The sequence below is a fragment of the Amyelois transitella genome, chromosome 19 (assembly GCF_032362555.1).
Source record: "Amyelois transitella isolate CPQ chromosome 19, ilAmyTran1.1, whole genome shotgun sequence".
NCBI classification, from domain to species: Eukaryota; Metazoa; Arthropoda; class Insecta; order Lepidoptera; family Pyralidae; genus Amyelois; species Amyelois transitella.
In genome coordinates this window covers 1,705,750-1,723,943 of record NC_083522.1, presented here as the reverse complement: position 1 = coordinate 1,723,943, position 18,194 = coordinate 1,705,750, and the positions used below count along the sequence as shown (strand labels likewise).

Here is an 18,194-nt window from a genome sequence, read left to right as displayed (position 1 = left end):
TTTTATCTTTAAATAACAATTATGCGAAGTTTCGATGATATTGTGAAAAAAAGCGTTTTTATTATAAACGCGGAATTTTTTATTAAACTCTATGTATGTGTGTTTAAAAAATAGTTTTGTGCATTGGTAGTAAAGTTCAAATTTTATCATCTTTAGCTACTTATTAATACAGTTTACTGTAAAACTACGTGAAAAGAGCTTGGATTTTGCTCTGATTCTTCAATACAATTTTTTTTATCTGTTCATTTATACTTTTCATTTATTTATACGAAAGTTTAGAAGTCAATGGGCAGCCCACGTGTAAAGCGCGTGAATGAAGACGTAAAATATTACATCCTTCCGATGATAAGGCGATCCCATTTGGGCCAGCGCCAGTTTCTGCTCGATGTGTGTAAATTCAGGGTTCATTTGACAATAAACAACGCTAATGTAGCTGGCCAGACGTAGTTGACAAGTTAACATGTTGGCCAGACGGTTTTTAAAAAGAAATACAAAACAAGCTGCCAACGCGCGCTTGATATTTGTATTCGGAACTTTTTGTTTGTCTCACACCTCCATTGACGCTCGTGTGAGTTTCGAATTTTGAAAATATTGCAAAAGATCATATATGAATCTTCATCTTTATTAAACTAGGTTCTCTTTTATTTACCGTATTGGTGTCTTTTTAACCTGCTATTGGATTATAATTATTGATTTTACCATTGCACCTAGCTGTAGCTACTATCCCTTAACTTGATATGTTTATTTTAGTTACCTGGCCGACTGGAAGAAATCCCTCATAGGGATAAGTCCGCCATTGTGCATTTTTATTTTATTTTTGTCTTTTTATGTACTACTATAAATTTGTTATATACAATAAAGTATATACAAACAAACAATTATTAAGGGATTTTTGCTTCACATCTCAAAAAAGAATTAAATGTTAAAAACGCAAATTGCTATAGCGATGATAATTATAATATAGTAAGTTAGTAGAATAATAATTCACCACCGACGCCGCGGCTTCAAACCAGTCCCCAATTAATTGTGAATTTAAGCGACACTTACATTAAATCATTCTTAATTCCAAAGTATACATATATATTTTTTTTATTCTTGTCTCATATTACAGCGATTTCTGACGTCAATCGTCTCTTGTTTCGTCAAATTTATATTGCAAATTAAGTTTTTGCACCGTTTCAACTAGGCGTGGATAAATTATCATGGTCCCACTAAAAGTTTATAGCGTGTGTAACTAAAGTGCGATCTGCCGAAAGTGATTTATGTTAATCACGTTAATTAAATATCGTAACTAAATTTGACAAAATCTAAAAATATTACTCGTGAGTCATTCTAAGTACAAAGGTAACTGTTGTATTATTTTCAGAATGATTTACTCATCATATAAATATTAAGGATATATTAAATTATAGAATGAAAATTTGTAAAAAAATTAATCCAGGACGTTATATTGTTGTATCGTTCCTAACAAAACCTATCAAAACACTTAGTAGGAAATAGTAAGTCATAATAATGCTAAATTTAGAAGTGCGAATTCATCGTGGATTCACTTCTGAAAAATAACGAAAACAGAAATAAACTCGCTAATTGTTAACAACAACTTGTAGAGTTTGTTTCTTTTAAAGTATTAAGTTAGTTATTTTAAATACTTTATTATTCATTTGGAAATATGAAGCATTAGTACAAGGCGGTCTTATCCCTTAGTGGGATCTCTACATATGATCACGTCTTTATCCCTTACAAGGTAGACAGAGCCAACAGTCTTAATAAGAATAAGCCACGTTCAGCTGTATGGCTTACTGATAGAATTAAGATTCAAATAGAGATAGGTAGCTAACCCATCGACTAAAGGAATTATCCCAATTTGAAGCTAAGTACTTGTACCTACCTACGTATATTTCCTTCGTATATTTCGCAAGAATAATAAGAGATTCAAGAAATCCTATGTACATTCATTAATTTATTTAATCACGTTTATATCCCTTGCGGAGTAGACAGGTCCAGTAGTCATGAAACACTGATAGGCCACGTTCAGCTTTATGATAGAATTGAGATTTCTATGTACATTATTAAAATAAAAACGTTTCAAGGTCTAACAACGAACTAAGATGCGTTCTAAGAAAAGAAATTGTATTAACTCGTTTTTATAGGTAACCAATATTTATTGCTAGACTTCCAGAACTATTAATAGTAAGTACTAAGTTTATTAGTTAGCTACCTCATTGTCACTTGCGTTTAGTGTGGGAAATGAGGAATGCAAACATAAATCTGATTCACCCTTTTATACCGTACTTACATATTTACCTATGTTACGTCACTTTTGTGTGACATGTTTATGAATTAATGACGATCCATTTTACATAGAGCCGGTTTCCTCAATATTTTTAGAACAATTACGCGTCGTCTAAAAATAAGTAGTTACCTTCTTTATTACACTTTCAAAAATCAATTTGATGTAATGCTTGCTTACTCTGCAAAAGGTTTGCAAAAGTCGCGTTAATGTTCTTAATTTAGAGTTATAGATTTCCTTATTGTCGTTTATTTTCATTAACAAGGAATTACACATGAATTTAATTCTATTTGCGTGGGTATATTCCCGTCGCAAGAACTTTTTGGTATTGAGTCATACTGATTTTTTAAAATTTTGATTTAAAATACAATCCTTTTTTTACAATAAAACTAAAAAAGACACTACTCAGATTAAGTTAGATCCAATGTTAGTTCGATACTTGTGTTATATATAAGATACTAAACCACTGACATTAATATAGTATAGACGAATAGACTCAATGAGGGTCACACAAGAGGATCCTCCATCTAAAATATTGACAGACATGCATCAATTTAAGCTTTTACAGTGAAAGTATAAAAAGGTACAATTTCACCAGTGAAAGTCATCATATAGACAGACAATTATTTGCTTTTTCGAATAGGATATCACACGTGGTGTCATATTGCAAACTCTGCCTCAATAGTAGGCAATGTTATCTTGGGGAATAGGTAAGGTCAATACGGTCAAAGGGTCAGGTTTTGATAGACGACCTATTTTCTGGTTGACCTGGGTTAATGAAGTGCGGATTACACTGGAAAACTTTAAAAAAATATATTAATTCTACTCTAAGTCGAAACGTTATTTGATAAAAGTATCTTGGATATTAAGATACTTTAGTAGGTAATTATAACTACATAAGTATAATATGTAAAAAGGAAAAACTGTCTCTAACTATTTCTATTACTTTTGTACGTACGAGTAGGTACCTATGTATACACAATTGCATACATTTTTCAAATTCCTTGAAATCCCCGTAATACAAAATAATGAAAATGAGCGTCGTGAGGTATAACTGCTAAATAAATTTTATTAGTTTATAGTTACATGACGTGACTTCACATGACATGACTTTAAATAATTCATTGGGAAAACCTGGGTGACGGCGAAAATGTCTAATTGTTCACTTCACCACTTACTTATTTAGAATTACCTACGAATGCTTAATTTAAATTGTAAAGAAATCTTATTGAAGAATTCAAGTTTGTAAATATATCTAGTATTGCCATATTAAACTTATCTATAATTTATAGGGCATTGTGTACCTTTCATCCTATATCTATATTTCCCGTGGGAATTGCGAAAAACCTGTAGGTGGTACCCCTAAATGCGCGCTGGCAAAGCTGCAGGTAAAAGCTAGTATAAATATAAAAACTATTTTTTATCTAAGCATCTCTATTTGTCATTGCTTAAACTAATGTTATTAAAAATTAAGATTGATTTTATATTGATTTTATAAGTACGAGTAGATAGTATTTTTAATAAACGTAGCTATCTGGGTTATTTAAACTTATATACCTACCTAAGTATCTAAGTACATTTATATTAACCACGATTAGATTTTATTGAATTGAAAAATACACTGTAGCGTATTTTAGCGTAAAAAAATAAACTTTTCCTTTCACTTATCCTGTTTTATAAAATGGTAACTCTCAATTTCAGTTGGCACAGTATATTTAGACGTCAATCGGTGAACACTCTATTATTATGCCGTATTATATTTATCTCTAGTATTCCAAGGCCCTGTGAGGTTCAACGGCATTAGAACCAGCCAGTTGATCTGGTTAACCAACCAGCTTAAATTTACACCTGTCAGAGTGACTTCCATACAACTTTAAACTTTATTTCTCGGTCCAAGGAACTCCCGCCTAAACCAGCATCAGCGTTCGAAGTTCAATTTATTTATTTATTTTTTATCTGCATCTTGAAATGGCTACTCGCGAAGTTTTTTTTTAATTCAGGGTGGGCTCAGTCTATAGAATATAAGGCTAACAGCAACATGGTCATAATAAAATTTATTGGTAATTTGCTTGGTTTTTGTTTTTCCATGTAATAAGAGTTCATTAAAACAAATTGAATCACGATTTGTGTCAGTCACTTGTATGTTTAACTCGTTGTCTTTTAAGATAATTAATAAGGTTAAAAAAGTTTAAAAAGGCTTTAACTTATTAAATTTTTATAACTTGTAAAACTTTAACATTTTTGATTTTGTGACATAAATATTCTTTAATGGGCTAAAATCCTGTCATAAGTAAAAAAAAAGCCGAAAGAAATGTCTTCACAATTTCTATCTAGAGAGATGTTATCTTTAACACAAGCTGAATTTAATCGGGTGGGGAAGTAATGTAATTGTAATTATGTCGAGGTGATGAAATTATCGTTATAATCGCTAGCAACGGCTTGTCTAGTTAACATACTTAAGATTGTGAACGCTCCTTTTAAATTGGAACTTAATTTAATAAGTATTCCAGTCCTGTACCGCAGTTTTTCTGAACTCTTACCAGTCAGTCTAGTTTTTATGTCGGCTCTAAGCCTGATGCTAGAAGGAACGCAATTACGTTTAATTTTATGTAATTAAAAAAAAATATAATTATGAAATTTTATGTAAACACTAGCTGTTTCTCGCAGCTTCGTCTAATATGAATATTACCATTGATTCCCGCTTAGAATTACTGTTTCCGTGGGAATTTCTACGCCCACTTGTAAATAAAAGTTAATAATTTACTTAGTTATACCTTATAAGTGAAAATATATTTCTTAAATTTTGTTTGTAATGAATAAACTCCAAAATGTGTTTAAAAGAATTAGGTACCTATAGTTAAATTTAAAAAAAAAAACGCATTTGACAAGCATTCAAAGAATGCATTTCTATGATATGCAAATTTATTTGCAAGGCTGTGTTAATGTAAATGAACTTAAATGGCGTATTGTGTATGTTACCTTCAAAGTGGGCTTCTTAAATCATGTTTCTTAGACATACAACTAGATGTCACGCCTTAATCTCTTACGGAGTAGACAGAGCCAACAGTCACATGGTTTGAAGATCACGTGTTTCATGTTTCTCGACGAATTTAAAAAAATTGAATAAATAATCTCTATAATTTATCTCTTCTCTGTATCAAACTTAGACGCTGTACTCTGTAACAAAACAAAAATAGAAGTAAGTAAAAACCTTTACTTATTCCTTTAACTTCTTCTGGCTTAAATTTAGTTCTCAATATACAGACCTACTGCTAGCGGTGTTTATCTATATACTTACTGAAAACAAAACTCACGTATATACATCACGATCCTTGCATACTTCTTTCGCTTCATCCACATTCATAACTCTCTTCATGCAAGTTCGTCGGTTTCGGATACTCTTGACCTGACCTTTTACTAGAACGCCTCCGATTTGATCGAGGTACGTTCGTCTAGGCCTACCCACTCCAACAGTCCAATTCACACTCCCTTTGTATTTTTGGTAAGTCAACCTGCTTTCATTCATCCTCTCGACATGACCAAACCATCTAAGCGATCAAATTAAAGATAACACTAGCAAAATGGTTTGCATTGCATCAAATAGCAAACAAATCAGAAAGCTAAAGATAAACTTTAAACACTGGCGATAAACAAACTTATAGCTACAACAAATAAATTATATAAGTAAATAAAAAAAAGAAAAACCATCTAAGCGAACTTAGCGTCAGGTTGAAGGTTTGCGTTAATGCAGATGAGTTTGCTTGCACGTAGGCCCTGAAAATATTCCCGTTTATCTATGCAGGTCACGATAATGCGAAACAATTTCTATAGGTATGTAGCTGTAGTAGCTGCATGCGCATTCAGCATTGTTATCGGTCATATAAATATTTAAATACAATACACGAATCATAGCGTTTCTCATCGAGTTATTGGTTAATCGATTAAAAAAAATTGTCTTTAAACATTCCGCCTTGTATCGAGAGAAAATAAAATCGTTCCAATTTTAAATAAAAATCTTTTTAAAAGAATTCTGAAAAAAAATGCCTATTGCAGATCTGGTTTGCAAGTAGGCAATTTAAAAATAAAACTGTTTTTTTAAACTGAAGGATGTCTGTAATCCGAGCAAAACATTAATATCGCGGTGCGTGTGAAGGGAACGCAATGAGCGCGGACTGCGCATGTGTGGAACGGAACGCAGTTAACGCACACTTTTAAACATAATTTATTGGTAGGTATATGCGTATACGCAACATTGTCTGTGTGTGCGTGCGCTCGTAGACAGCGGGGCGCTGGCGCAAGGGTATTTGAAAGTTTTCTTCTCGCTTCTCAGTTGCTGCAAGTTGCAAAACATTTTCCGCATTCAAATCTATACTAAATCACAACTAATATTATAAATGCGACAGTAGGTACCTAAGTTTATTTGTTTGTTTTCCCTTCACGCGTTATCTACTTAATCAAACTCCTTGAAATTTGGGGATATATCATTATGAGTTTGCAGATGGGCATAAGGAGGTATGGGATCAAAGTAAAATACTGAATTAATAATACTGCATACAGAAATGATTTTTCTATATTTATTTTCCATGGAAGCGATACATCTGTCTTACAGAGCCCGTGACGTAGTAGAGAGGATAAACTAAACAGTTGGTAAGGCAGGTATCCCCAAAGGAACATTGTTAGGGATATTTATTTTTACTGCATATAATCCAACACATAGTGTAATTTTCATCCCGGTAAAAAAGTTCCCGTGAGATGTGCGAAAAACATGTTTTCTTTTGTACGTGGCGCTAATTTCGGGCGTGTAGGTAGCGCTAAATTCTACACGAAGCACTCTTGTGTAACCTCCACAACCTTTGTAGGGGAACTTAACCCAATATTGGATCATGGTGAGCGTGTTTAACGCGTTTAGATCATACATACATACATACCATCACGCCCATCTCCCACAGGGGTAGGCAGAGACTATGGATTTCCACCTGCCACGATCCTTACAGAACTCTCCCGCTTCCACACTCATTACCTAATCTTTTCATGCATATTCGACGATTACGGGTACTCTTAACAACGCCTTTTTTTAATTTTAGCTCTAACACAGGCCGTAGAACCACAAGCGGTATACGTCATCCATTCAAGTAGTCTATGGTATTCTTAGAAGCATACCTTACTACGAATACATTCTCAAATATCCGTCTAGCTTACCTACCATCACAGTGTAGCATAACTAAAGGAGCTTCAAACAACAGTGTTCCTTTTTTTTTTAAATGGCTAAACCAGATAACGTTTATACCTAGAAACTTAAAAAAACATGAATAAAATAGATTTATTTTCGAAATTGACATCAACATAACTTCTTCTTCTTCTTCTTCTTCTTCTTAGCCTTCTTCTATCAGCATTCTGATGTAGGCCTCCTTCATCTCCTTCCATTCTTCTCTATTTTGGGCAGTAAGAGTCCAATTGCTGCCCGCCACCTGCTTGATGTCGTCTTTCCATCTCATTTGTGGCCTTCCCCTGGGTCGCTTTTGGTCCCAAGGTCTCCAGTCTAGCAATCTTTTGCACCAAGATTCAGACTTCCTGGCAATATGACCAGCCCACTCCCACTTGAGCTTCGCAACTCTTCTGCCGACATCCGTGACTTTGCTGCGCCGTCTTAGGTCCTTATTGGTCACACGGTCTTTCAGACAGACGCCTACAATTTTCCGCTCCATATGCCTTTGTGCCACCCCAAGCTTGTGTATCACTTCTTGGGTAGTCACCCAGGTTTCGGCGCCATATGTCAGGACGGGTAGTATGCACTGGTCGAAAATTTGGGCTTTTTGTTGTGACGTCAGGTTCATGTTAAAAACATATTCAAGCTTGGAGTAGGCTGCCCACCCCAGTCTTATTCGTCTGTCGATTTCGTTACACTGGTTCTCTTTGCCTATTTTAATTTCTTGACCCAAGTACACATACTTTTGGACTTGCTCAATTTCTGTCCCTCCTACTTCAATCCTGATGTTGTTTTGTTGTTCGGATGTCATAACTTTGGTCTTATCGAGGTTCATCTCCAGTCCTACTCGTAATGATGTGTTGTGTAGGTCCTCGATCATCTCTTGTAGTTCAGTAGGGTTGTCAGCAAATAAGACTATGTCGTCCGCGAATCGAAGGTTGGTTAAACGTGCACCTGATATGGAAATACCTCGTTTTTGCCAATTCAGTTTTTTAAATACGTCCTCGACAACCAGCGTAAACAATTTAGGCGATAGGTTATCCCCCTGTCTTACTCCCCTTTTGATGTTAATAGGGTTTGTCATCTGCGGTATTGACACTTTCATTTTAGCGTTTTGGTAAACTCTGGCGATCAGCTGGTTGTATCTATGATCAACTCTTGCGTTCCTTAGCGAGTTATGTACGGCCCAAGTTTCCACGCTGTCGAACGCCTTTTTGTAGTCAATGAATGCCAACCACAGTGGCATTTGATACTCGGTAGTTTTCTCGATGAGGACTCTCATTGCCAGAATGTGCTCTATTGTGCTGTATCCCGCTCTAAAGCCTGCTTGCTCGATTGGTTGGTAGAAGTCCAGTTTAGGTGTTATCCTGGTGGTGATAATCTTGGAGAAGAGCTTGTAGGTTTGTGATAGCAGACTTATGGGTCTATAATTATTCAAGTCCGTCTTGCATCCTTTCTTGTACAGCATAATTACCACAGCGCTATTCCAATCTTCCGGTAGATCTCCTGAATGTAGGCATCTGTTGAAGAGAACTATTAGGGCATCCAAGAGTTTTTCTCCGCCTTCCTTGAGCATTTCGGGCAGTATCCCGTCTTCGCCACTCGCTTTTCCATTTTTAAGTTTGGAAAGAGCAAACATTACTTCCTCTTTCGTTATTTCAGGAATATCTTCTGATCCTACATTTCTAATAGTTAAGCGGTTGGTGTGGTCTGGTTCTTTAGTTTTTTGAGCGTAGAGGTTGGAGTAGTAGTGTTCTATCACCTTAAGCACTTGCAATCTGTCCACAATCAAGTTCCCATCTTTGGTTTTTAGTTTGGCGATAACTTGGCAGCCGGGCTCGAGTTGCTTCCTAAGCACTTTTGGTCCCCTGTGTCGTTCTATTATGGCCCTTACTTTTCTTTCCTTGTACTCCCTGATGTCTTTCTCCACTTTTGATCGTACAAGTTTGCACAGGTCTTTGTACTTATTGCTATTCCTGACCATTTCCCTTCTTTTTTGTAGTAGCGCTTTAGTTTCCTCTGATAGCTTATTGTGCGAATTTGGTTTTCTTTTAGCTATTTCTGTTGCTGCATTTATCATGGTCTTACTTAGGTGGCTGTTCAGTTCGTCTATGGTCAATGCTTCGAGAGGTTTGTCAGGGATGGATTTTTCGAGCAGGGCTCTATATTGTTCAGCGTTTATTTTCAGGCTAACAGTATCGATCTTGTTAGAATTTGCCTTTTTTAGGGACGTGTATCGTGCCAGCTTTGCATTGATGTATAATGTGGCTCTAACCAGACGGTGGTCACTACGGGTATTAAATTTATTCAACACACTGACATCCTGTACTATATACCTGTGAGAACTAAAAATGTAGTCTATCTCGTTCTTGTGTCGTCCGCCTGGGGAAAGCCAAGACCATTTCCTTTCTGGTCTTTTCTCATAATAGGAGCTTAGGTGGTATAATTTATGACACTGAAGAAAGCTGACAAGAACCCTACCTCTAGGATTACGGTCTCCAAATCCAAATCTTCCCATGAATGTTTCCGACAGTTCTTCTCTTTTCCCTACTTTGGCATTAAAATCACCAATGAGGAAGGTGTATGTGGTTTTCCTGATTTGAAAAGCTTTTTCAATATCCTCATACAGTGTATGTATTTCGGCGTCAGGGGCTGTACTTGTCGGTGCGTAGACTTGCACCAACTTGATGGTGATTTTCTTGGATAGGCTCATAATAACATACACTACTCTTTCGGATGTTGATCCTGTTGATACTATCTGTTCCTCAAGACTTTTGTGTATCAAAATCCCTACGCCGTGTTCTTTCTTCCCATTGTCTCTGCCTCGATAGTAGAGGGTATGTCCTGCTTTTAGTTTTAAACATTCTTCGCCCGGTCGCCTGACCTCTGACAGACCTAGGATATGCCAGTTTATCTTGTCTAGTTCTTGGTGCAATTCCTCCATACTTCCTTCGGTGTTCAAGGTCCTTGCATTGTATGTTCCGATACATAGTTTGGTTCCTTTGTCGATATTTTTGTTTTTCTTTCGGCAGTTTGAATACTCCCAGGGATTCTTAGCACCCCTGGACTGGCAAGAACTCATGCTCCTGCCTTTGCTGAGTGTCGCCTCTCCGCTGGGAACTCGGGGCCATTTCTGTGTCTGTACTTCCATTTTGAGTTTGAAGGGTTTAGGCTTTTAACTCACCCGCCTGCCCAGGACGTCCCGGTGAGTGAGATGTAGTCCAGCTGACTAGGACTGTGGGCGCTACCGTTTGTTAACATAACTTAAGTCTGATTATATCTCCTACCGCTTTCGAAGCGCATGTGTAGAAGAAGCGGCGGAACAAACTTCACTGCCTGTTTTAGCCAATAAGGCAAAAACGTCACCAATAAAAACATGTGTAATCTGATTTTGATGAGAATCTCAATTCCATTAGGTATTATGGCATCCAACTAAATATTATCTGTCCAACCTGTTGAAATTTCATGAAGGTTCAGTATATCTATATAACGCGTGAAGGGGTAACAAACATACTCTATCATTTTTATTATTAGTTGGTATATGACGTGCGAAGACGTCACTTTCAGTAATTCCTCGTTGGCCTACTTCGGCACGTGGATAATTGAGTCTTGTTGAGTACATCACGCCATTGACTGCGTGCTAATTGTTGGTATCACCATACATCTTAATAATAACGCAAAATTAATACTGAAGTCTTATAAGTTGTTCCACTAGCGATTTTTAATAGCTCCGTAAACTTGAATTTACTTTTTTTTCTGTTCCGGTGCAAATTTTCAGGAAATAAAGCATCCAATGTTTGCCATTCATAAATTATCCATTGGTTAAGCCGTGGAAGCGTAATAGACAGACTTTGTAATTTAATTATGGAAGTAGTACCTAAAGATTAGGAAACATACTTATCTAAATTACATTAAAATTTCAGATTTTGGCTTAAGTGTGAGATTAATCTCAATTCTATCATTAAGCCAAATAGCTGAACGTGCCCATTCAGTCTTTTCAAGACTGTTGGCTCTGTCTACCCCGCAAGGGATATAGACGTGACCATATGTATGTATGTGAGATTAATATACACACAAGCAAAGACACAGGCGAACATAAGTTTCATTTGATTTGCTATCATGATTCGACAAAGTTTGTTTCCAGATGATGTTATTACATAGATTAGATGGGTGATTGTAAGATGAAACATATATAATAATGAAAATAACTTTCTAAAATTAGATATCGATAAAATATTTTTATCTTTTATACTCTAAGCGAAAACTACATATATGGAATTCCTTGTACCTACGACAATGAACGTATATTAATCAGAAGATTCCATTATATTTATAGAAAATTATTCCTCCAAATTTTTATCCTGCCTATAATTTTATTCTGCATTTTTATTAGATATTTTTTAGGCTTATTGAATTTTGCAATGAATAATTATAATATTTAACTCAGACTATAGTACCTGGGTAATTAAATACATAGGTAATAAGTATTATTTCCTTTCAGTACCTACTTAGTTACATAGTTAATTTTCACTGAAGCAATGCCCTTTTGACACCAAATATTTTTTATAGATAATACATACATATAATCACGTCTATATCCCTTGCGGGGTGGACAGGGCCAACAGTTTTGAAGAGTGATAGGCCACATATGACTTAATGATAGAATTCAGATTCAAATAGTGACGGGATACGACCATTGATTGACAGAGGGCGCACGTTTGTCCCTAAGGTTTGTCGCACTCATATGAAAGATTTTGTATTTGTAAAAATAAATTATTTATGAATACAAGTATGACAAAAAATGTGACGGGCCTCATCACTGATTCATCCCGGAGAAACTAGGAAGTGACAGAATTCGTGTAAGGTCACGTAATGGCCGCTGCGAAGGTTGCGCCCGCGCAGCCACAATGGCGGCTTCCGATCCCACTGGCACACGCATTGTCTCAAACACATTTACATATTGTGTGCGAATGTTCGTAATTACCTCATCAACATTAAATGCATCATGATTGCCGTTAATTATTATAATTATGATTTTTCTATTGCTTAGTTTGCAAACAAAACACCTACAGCGTTGATCACAAGTTTCTTGTGACTTTATATTCAGCTTCAATTTAATTAAGTAAGTAATAAGTGCCGTGTGGTTCCCGGCACCATTAGAAAAAAGAATAGGACCACTCCATCTCTTTCTTTTATGGATGTCGTAAAAGAATGTCGCCTAGGATAGGCTTACAAACCTGGGATTATTTTTTAGGCGTTGCGTTAACAACCTGTCACTATTTGAATCTCAATTCTATCATTAAGCCAAATAGCTGAACGTGGCCGTTCAGTCTTTTCAAGACTGTTGGCTCTGTCTACCCCGCAAGGGATATAGACGTGACCATATGTATGTATTAAACCACCTTACTTCTTGCGACACTGATCCGCTTACCAATTGAACTATCAGTAGGGATATGGACGGACATAGATTGCCTAAGATACTCGCAGTCGAGTACTTAATTACAGAAATTCCCATCTGCGAAACGGCTTTAGAACTACCCGCTTACTATAATTATAACCCGCTTGTAGTTAAATTATAAGTGGTCGATTACCTCCTCTATAAGTACTGGTAGACTTTAGTTGTTGATTTTTATGTGACTTACCAAAATATGCCTTGTATATATAGCCAGTGTAGTTATGCAAAAGATTAATCATATAAATAAATAAGCCAAATATATACCATAACATTTTAATATCTCAGGTAGGTATCCTTAGAATACTCACTGATAGCGGCCTCTGTGGCGCAGCGGTAGTACGCTTGTCTGTGATACCAGAGGTCCCGGGTTTGAATCCCGGCCAGGGCATGATGAGAAAAGAATCAAAGTCAAAAAGTCTTGGATATGTATCTATATAAGTATTTATTATAAAATATAGTATCGTTGAGTTAGTATTCCGTAACACAAGTCTAGAGCTTCGAGGTTAACTCAGTCTGTGTAAATTGTCCCGTATATATTGTTATTTATAAATATCAAAATTTCTTAGAAAATATTATCAAAAAATTAAAGAAACACTTATATTCATCATGCAAATGTGTGCGTGCTCTTTCTCAACTTTGTCAGAGTGTCAAGCTGTTACGCTGCGCCTGCGCATGGCGCATTTATCACGCACTTAATATACGCCGCCCGACCGGATTATACAGTCCACCACCCATAAAGTGTAGTGAGTGGACGCCGATTAACTTAAGTGGACTGTAAAGTGTAAATACGGTGAGCCGATTATAGCCAGCAGGCCACCTCGGCTTTTGAGGTTATTGGACAATTATCATTAAATGTAATCTTGTTATAATAACTTAACTACTCGGCGAATTAGACATGAAATTTGCGCTCTACTTGAGCCGTTCGCGAATCTGTTTTTTCATCTAAGTCGTAAAGAAGCGGCACGCTTTGCATGGGCCCCGATAACGAGACGGGACGGCGGCGCCCGGGGCGCCGCTGATTCATGCGGCGGCTGAGTTATAAAGTTATTACACGGTCTTGTTTCGCGTGGGAACGCAGCTTTTGAACGCGCAAATATATCGCAGGCTCAATTCATCAATTAAACATAAGATTCCACAGTTTCTAAGTGGTTAAGGAGTGAACGCACGACGTGTTACCACACATACGGCAGCTGCGTGTGTGCGCACGCACTCACGCGCACGCCGCATAGTAATTACGGTCGGCGAGCTAGACTGCTCGGCTGCCACCCAGCGCGAAGATAAAATAGACACAAACTAGGATACACAACATTTTCTTATGCGAAAAGATGGCCGGGAATAATTGGTCCTTCGTGCCGGATGTTTCATTACGGAACACGTTCTCGATTTATTCTCACACTGGAATAAAGTCGATCCAATTTATACGGGCGTCCATTTGCAAATACCCGTTTCGCGTTCAATTATATTAGTTGCGAAGATATTTCAATAGCTACATTACTGCGACGAAGGACGATAAACATATCGGAATAATTTTGTTTACAAAAAGCTTAAGCCTTTATAAGGTGCGGGCGTCTAGTTTAGGTAGAGCTGCCTTTCTCCACGTTTCGTAGGTGATTGTAGAGTGGGAGAGGTCAGGATTGTTTGGTCAATGGAGACAGACTAAATGGCACCACTGAAGGCATGGAAATGGCGGCGGCCTACGTAACGCACTTGTCGCTAAGTGCCCGGGACACTGCACTAACACTTTGAATCGTAATGCGATGCGGCTCGCGTACGGAAACTTACAGATGTTACTAAAGTATTTTAGAAAGCAAATGCACTTTGAATACACTCACAGCTGATATTGCAAACTGCATTAAGTATATCGGTTATGATTTAACTTTAAGGGCAATAATTTTGCGTCTTTATCAACACTTAACACCCAGTTTATTTGTTTCGTGTGGGTGTTTGCCTGCATCAAAAAGGTCAACTGTTCGTAAAACTACAAGTTTATTATGAATAACAAATAAAAAAACACTATTCAGTTAAGTTTACAAGTAAGTGCTACTAGCCCATACAAGGAACTTTAGACGGATTCGTGTCCTAAAATCGCCTACTACGCCATCCATTGGATCCACAAACTGTACGTACTTACACTCGTACATCTATGACTATACATTTAAATTTTTGTGTCTAAATTGGCCTTTACGAGTAGAATAATGCAATCGAGTGGCCATGAGCGTATTTATAGATATTTTTTCGAGGCAGGGCCGGGTCTTAGGACTGTTTACCCTGTGCCCACCGTATTATTCTGGGATGGACATCAGAACTATAGTAAAGTTTGAATTTTTTGGAGTTAATATTCTAAATCCTCGCATAATAATCTCCAATCACATAACTTTAAGTAGTCTTGTTCACCTTCCTCCTACATAGTGATTAACAAACTTCTCATTACCGAGTGGGTGTGTGAAGACTTTGAGCATCCTGGTTTTCTAATCAAAAGCCTTTGATGTTGTATGATGCACATAATTGCCTACTCGGCAATTCAAACTCGCGGTTGCGACAAATAGCTCAATTGGTCGATGTGCAAAAGCTTTTAATTAGCTTTTATTCATACTCATTTATGGCCAGAAGCCTTGAGTTCGCCCGCAAAAAAAAAATCGTGTTATGTTCCATTCCCGTGGGAATGTCAGAATCCTCTGCACTCCTAGAACACATAGTATGTATTCTAGATGCGAAATTTAAAATCTTTAAACCGAGTTTTGGATGTACGTTTATGTCAATCAGTCAGTCAGTCCTTTTTATTGAGATAAAGTATATACATTAAGATATATTAAGATATACCTAGTAGGTAGTATTTTATATAGGTATTTAGACCTATAACATACCTTTGAGTTATTATCACATAAAACAAAAAGTCTCGAACTTACTACTTCAATCCGTTATTTATCCCTTATTAATTAACAACTATATTTAATTCCAGATGCATCTAAGCTCAGTGCAAGTTCTATGCGCGGCTCTGGTGGCGGTGGCGGCGGGCGCTGCGGCGGCGCCCCAGGCCTCCACCCCCCACCACGTGGCCAGGCGCTCATTCTTCACTCTGCAATGCAAGGGGGTCTACGACGCGGCCATCTTCGCCCGTTTGGACAGAATTTGCGATGACTGCTACAACCTCTTCAGGGAGCCACAGCTGTTCACGTTGTGTCGGTGAGTCAGGCTTTGTTTGGTTATTGAGGTTTGAAATGGAACTAAGTTGTAATGAATTATGTTAGTATTTCGACTTGGGGTATCAATCATATTTCTCTTAAATCTGGTCCTCCTGACCAGTACTATGACATATTATGAGACTTAATCAAAGTCTATTAATGAACTGAAGAAAAATAAAGAAAGCACATACATAGCTAGAGGAAGGTATAACAAAAATAGTATAGTTTAGTGCAATAATCGAATTTAACAGAGACACAAGTTAGATATTATAATGAGTAATATAATGTTATTATATAAAAAACTTAGTTCCACTTTAAGCCACGTTCATTGTCCTTCTACTGTTGTCGGCCTATCAATTTTCATCGTAAAATCTTGTTGTTCTTATAGTATACTTACCTACTAAATGTTAAGATTATTGATTAAAATACTTATTATGTTTAATCAACATAATTGGAATGTTTGTTTTCAAGATTTTACGCAAGAAATGTTAGACGCAAGTGATGTCAAACACTACAATTTTACACTAAAACAATACAATATACAATAGACGAGCAAAAGTTTTTATATATTTTTTAAAAGAAAAAAAATATCAAAAATACTTTTGCTTGTTAAGTTTTTTTTTTTTATTTTATTTTCAAAATATGATTTAAAATGTTATAATTGCGGGGAACAGGGAAGACTGTTTCACGACAGATTACTTCAAGGGGTGCGTCGAGGTGCTACAAGAGACGGACCAACTAGAACTCTTCAAAACCTATATAAAACAACTACACGGGGCCGACCCAGGGATTTAGGTATCCTATGATTTTGATTTCATTTTATTTTCCTCACTTCCTTCGCCTGGGTGACTGCGCTTTTAAGAAAATATTGATAACTGCACGCGCGTTTTTCAGGACTTTCAAAAGAAATGGACTAAAGGATTTGTAATTAACAGCATGCATGAATCTGTTTCTTTTTCACACTTTTTTTCACATCTAATAATAGCGAGCACGCAACTGCACTATTAAAATAATAAATGATAAAAAAAAACCTATAAAATTCCAGAGTAGACTTAAGGAGTATAAAAAACTTTCTGTCAAACGCATAATACATAACTTAATAAAATGTTTCATGCTGTAGCATGTTTTAAAACATACTTTTAGTTAATTTGTTTTATTAGTTAACCTATTTTTAGATTTCCTAATATCGGCCTTTGCCAAAACTCTTTTAATATACGTCTGGGCTAGTAGGTAGAATTGCTTAGAAATTTAGATATTATAGGTAACTTTATATTTTGATTATAATAATTAAGCATTACTGTTTTTAATAATTTTCTATCATGTAATGAATAAAATATTTTAAGGTTAGGGTTAAGAGGTAAGATTGAGTGAAGGACGAACAATTTTTTATAAAAAACCGCGGGAAATTTAATAAATATTCGAATTCCCATACTCCCATAGTTACTACAAAATTTTTAAAATAATTACACAGCTGTTTAAGTCTTCACTGTTATCTTTTTTTAAAAAGATTTAAAAAGTAATGTTAAGAATGCAATATTTTACTGATGATATTGATTTTTATCCACTGAGTATTGATAAGCTTCATCTGTTTATACAAAAAATTGTTCGGTATCCATTACATATCTTCAAATTATTGTAACCATTCTATTAGGGCATTTTTTATAATATTTTCTCCCTTTCTGCATCAACAGTAACATTTCCACACTCTTCAATCTTCTCCAATTTTGCACACTTCTAACTGCTTAACACTATGCATGTTTAGAAATAAGTATCTATTTACTAAAGCATTTAAATCCTACTTAGTTAAAGAAAATATTTTTTCTAGCAAAATCAAAAGAAAGAAGTTTTTGTCGTTGATTTTTGTTTTATTCAGGATATATGAAAGCATACAAAATATAGCTTTTCTCAATAATTTTATGAGTATCATGTATGAAAACGTTAACTATTTTACAAATAAGTATTAAATAATGATATAAACAAATATTAACTTACCATATTACATTAAAAGGTATCAATATTTATATTTGTACATCAAAAAAAAAAGACAAAAGCCTTTTCCCA

General features: G+C 35.9%; 1 protein-coding gene across 2 annotated transcripts in view; it reads left to right on the top strand.

The window, feature by feature from the left end:
• LOC106139353 (CHH-like protein) overlaps positions 1-18,194 on the top strand; it is a 34,472-nt gene that overhangs the window by 14,734 nt on the left and 1,544 nt on the right. The window contains exons 2-3 of one of the 2 annotated variants that reach the window (XM_013340784.2): positions 15,911-16,134; positions 16,808-16,928. In XM_013340784.2, coding sequence (XP_013196238.1) covers positions 15,911-16,134; positions 16,808-16,928 — 345 coding nt within the window. The remainder of the gene's footprint in view (positions 1-15,910; positions 16,135-16,807; positions 16,929-18,194) is intronic. The other variant, XM_013340785.2, reaches the window with a different exon arrangement.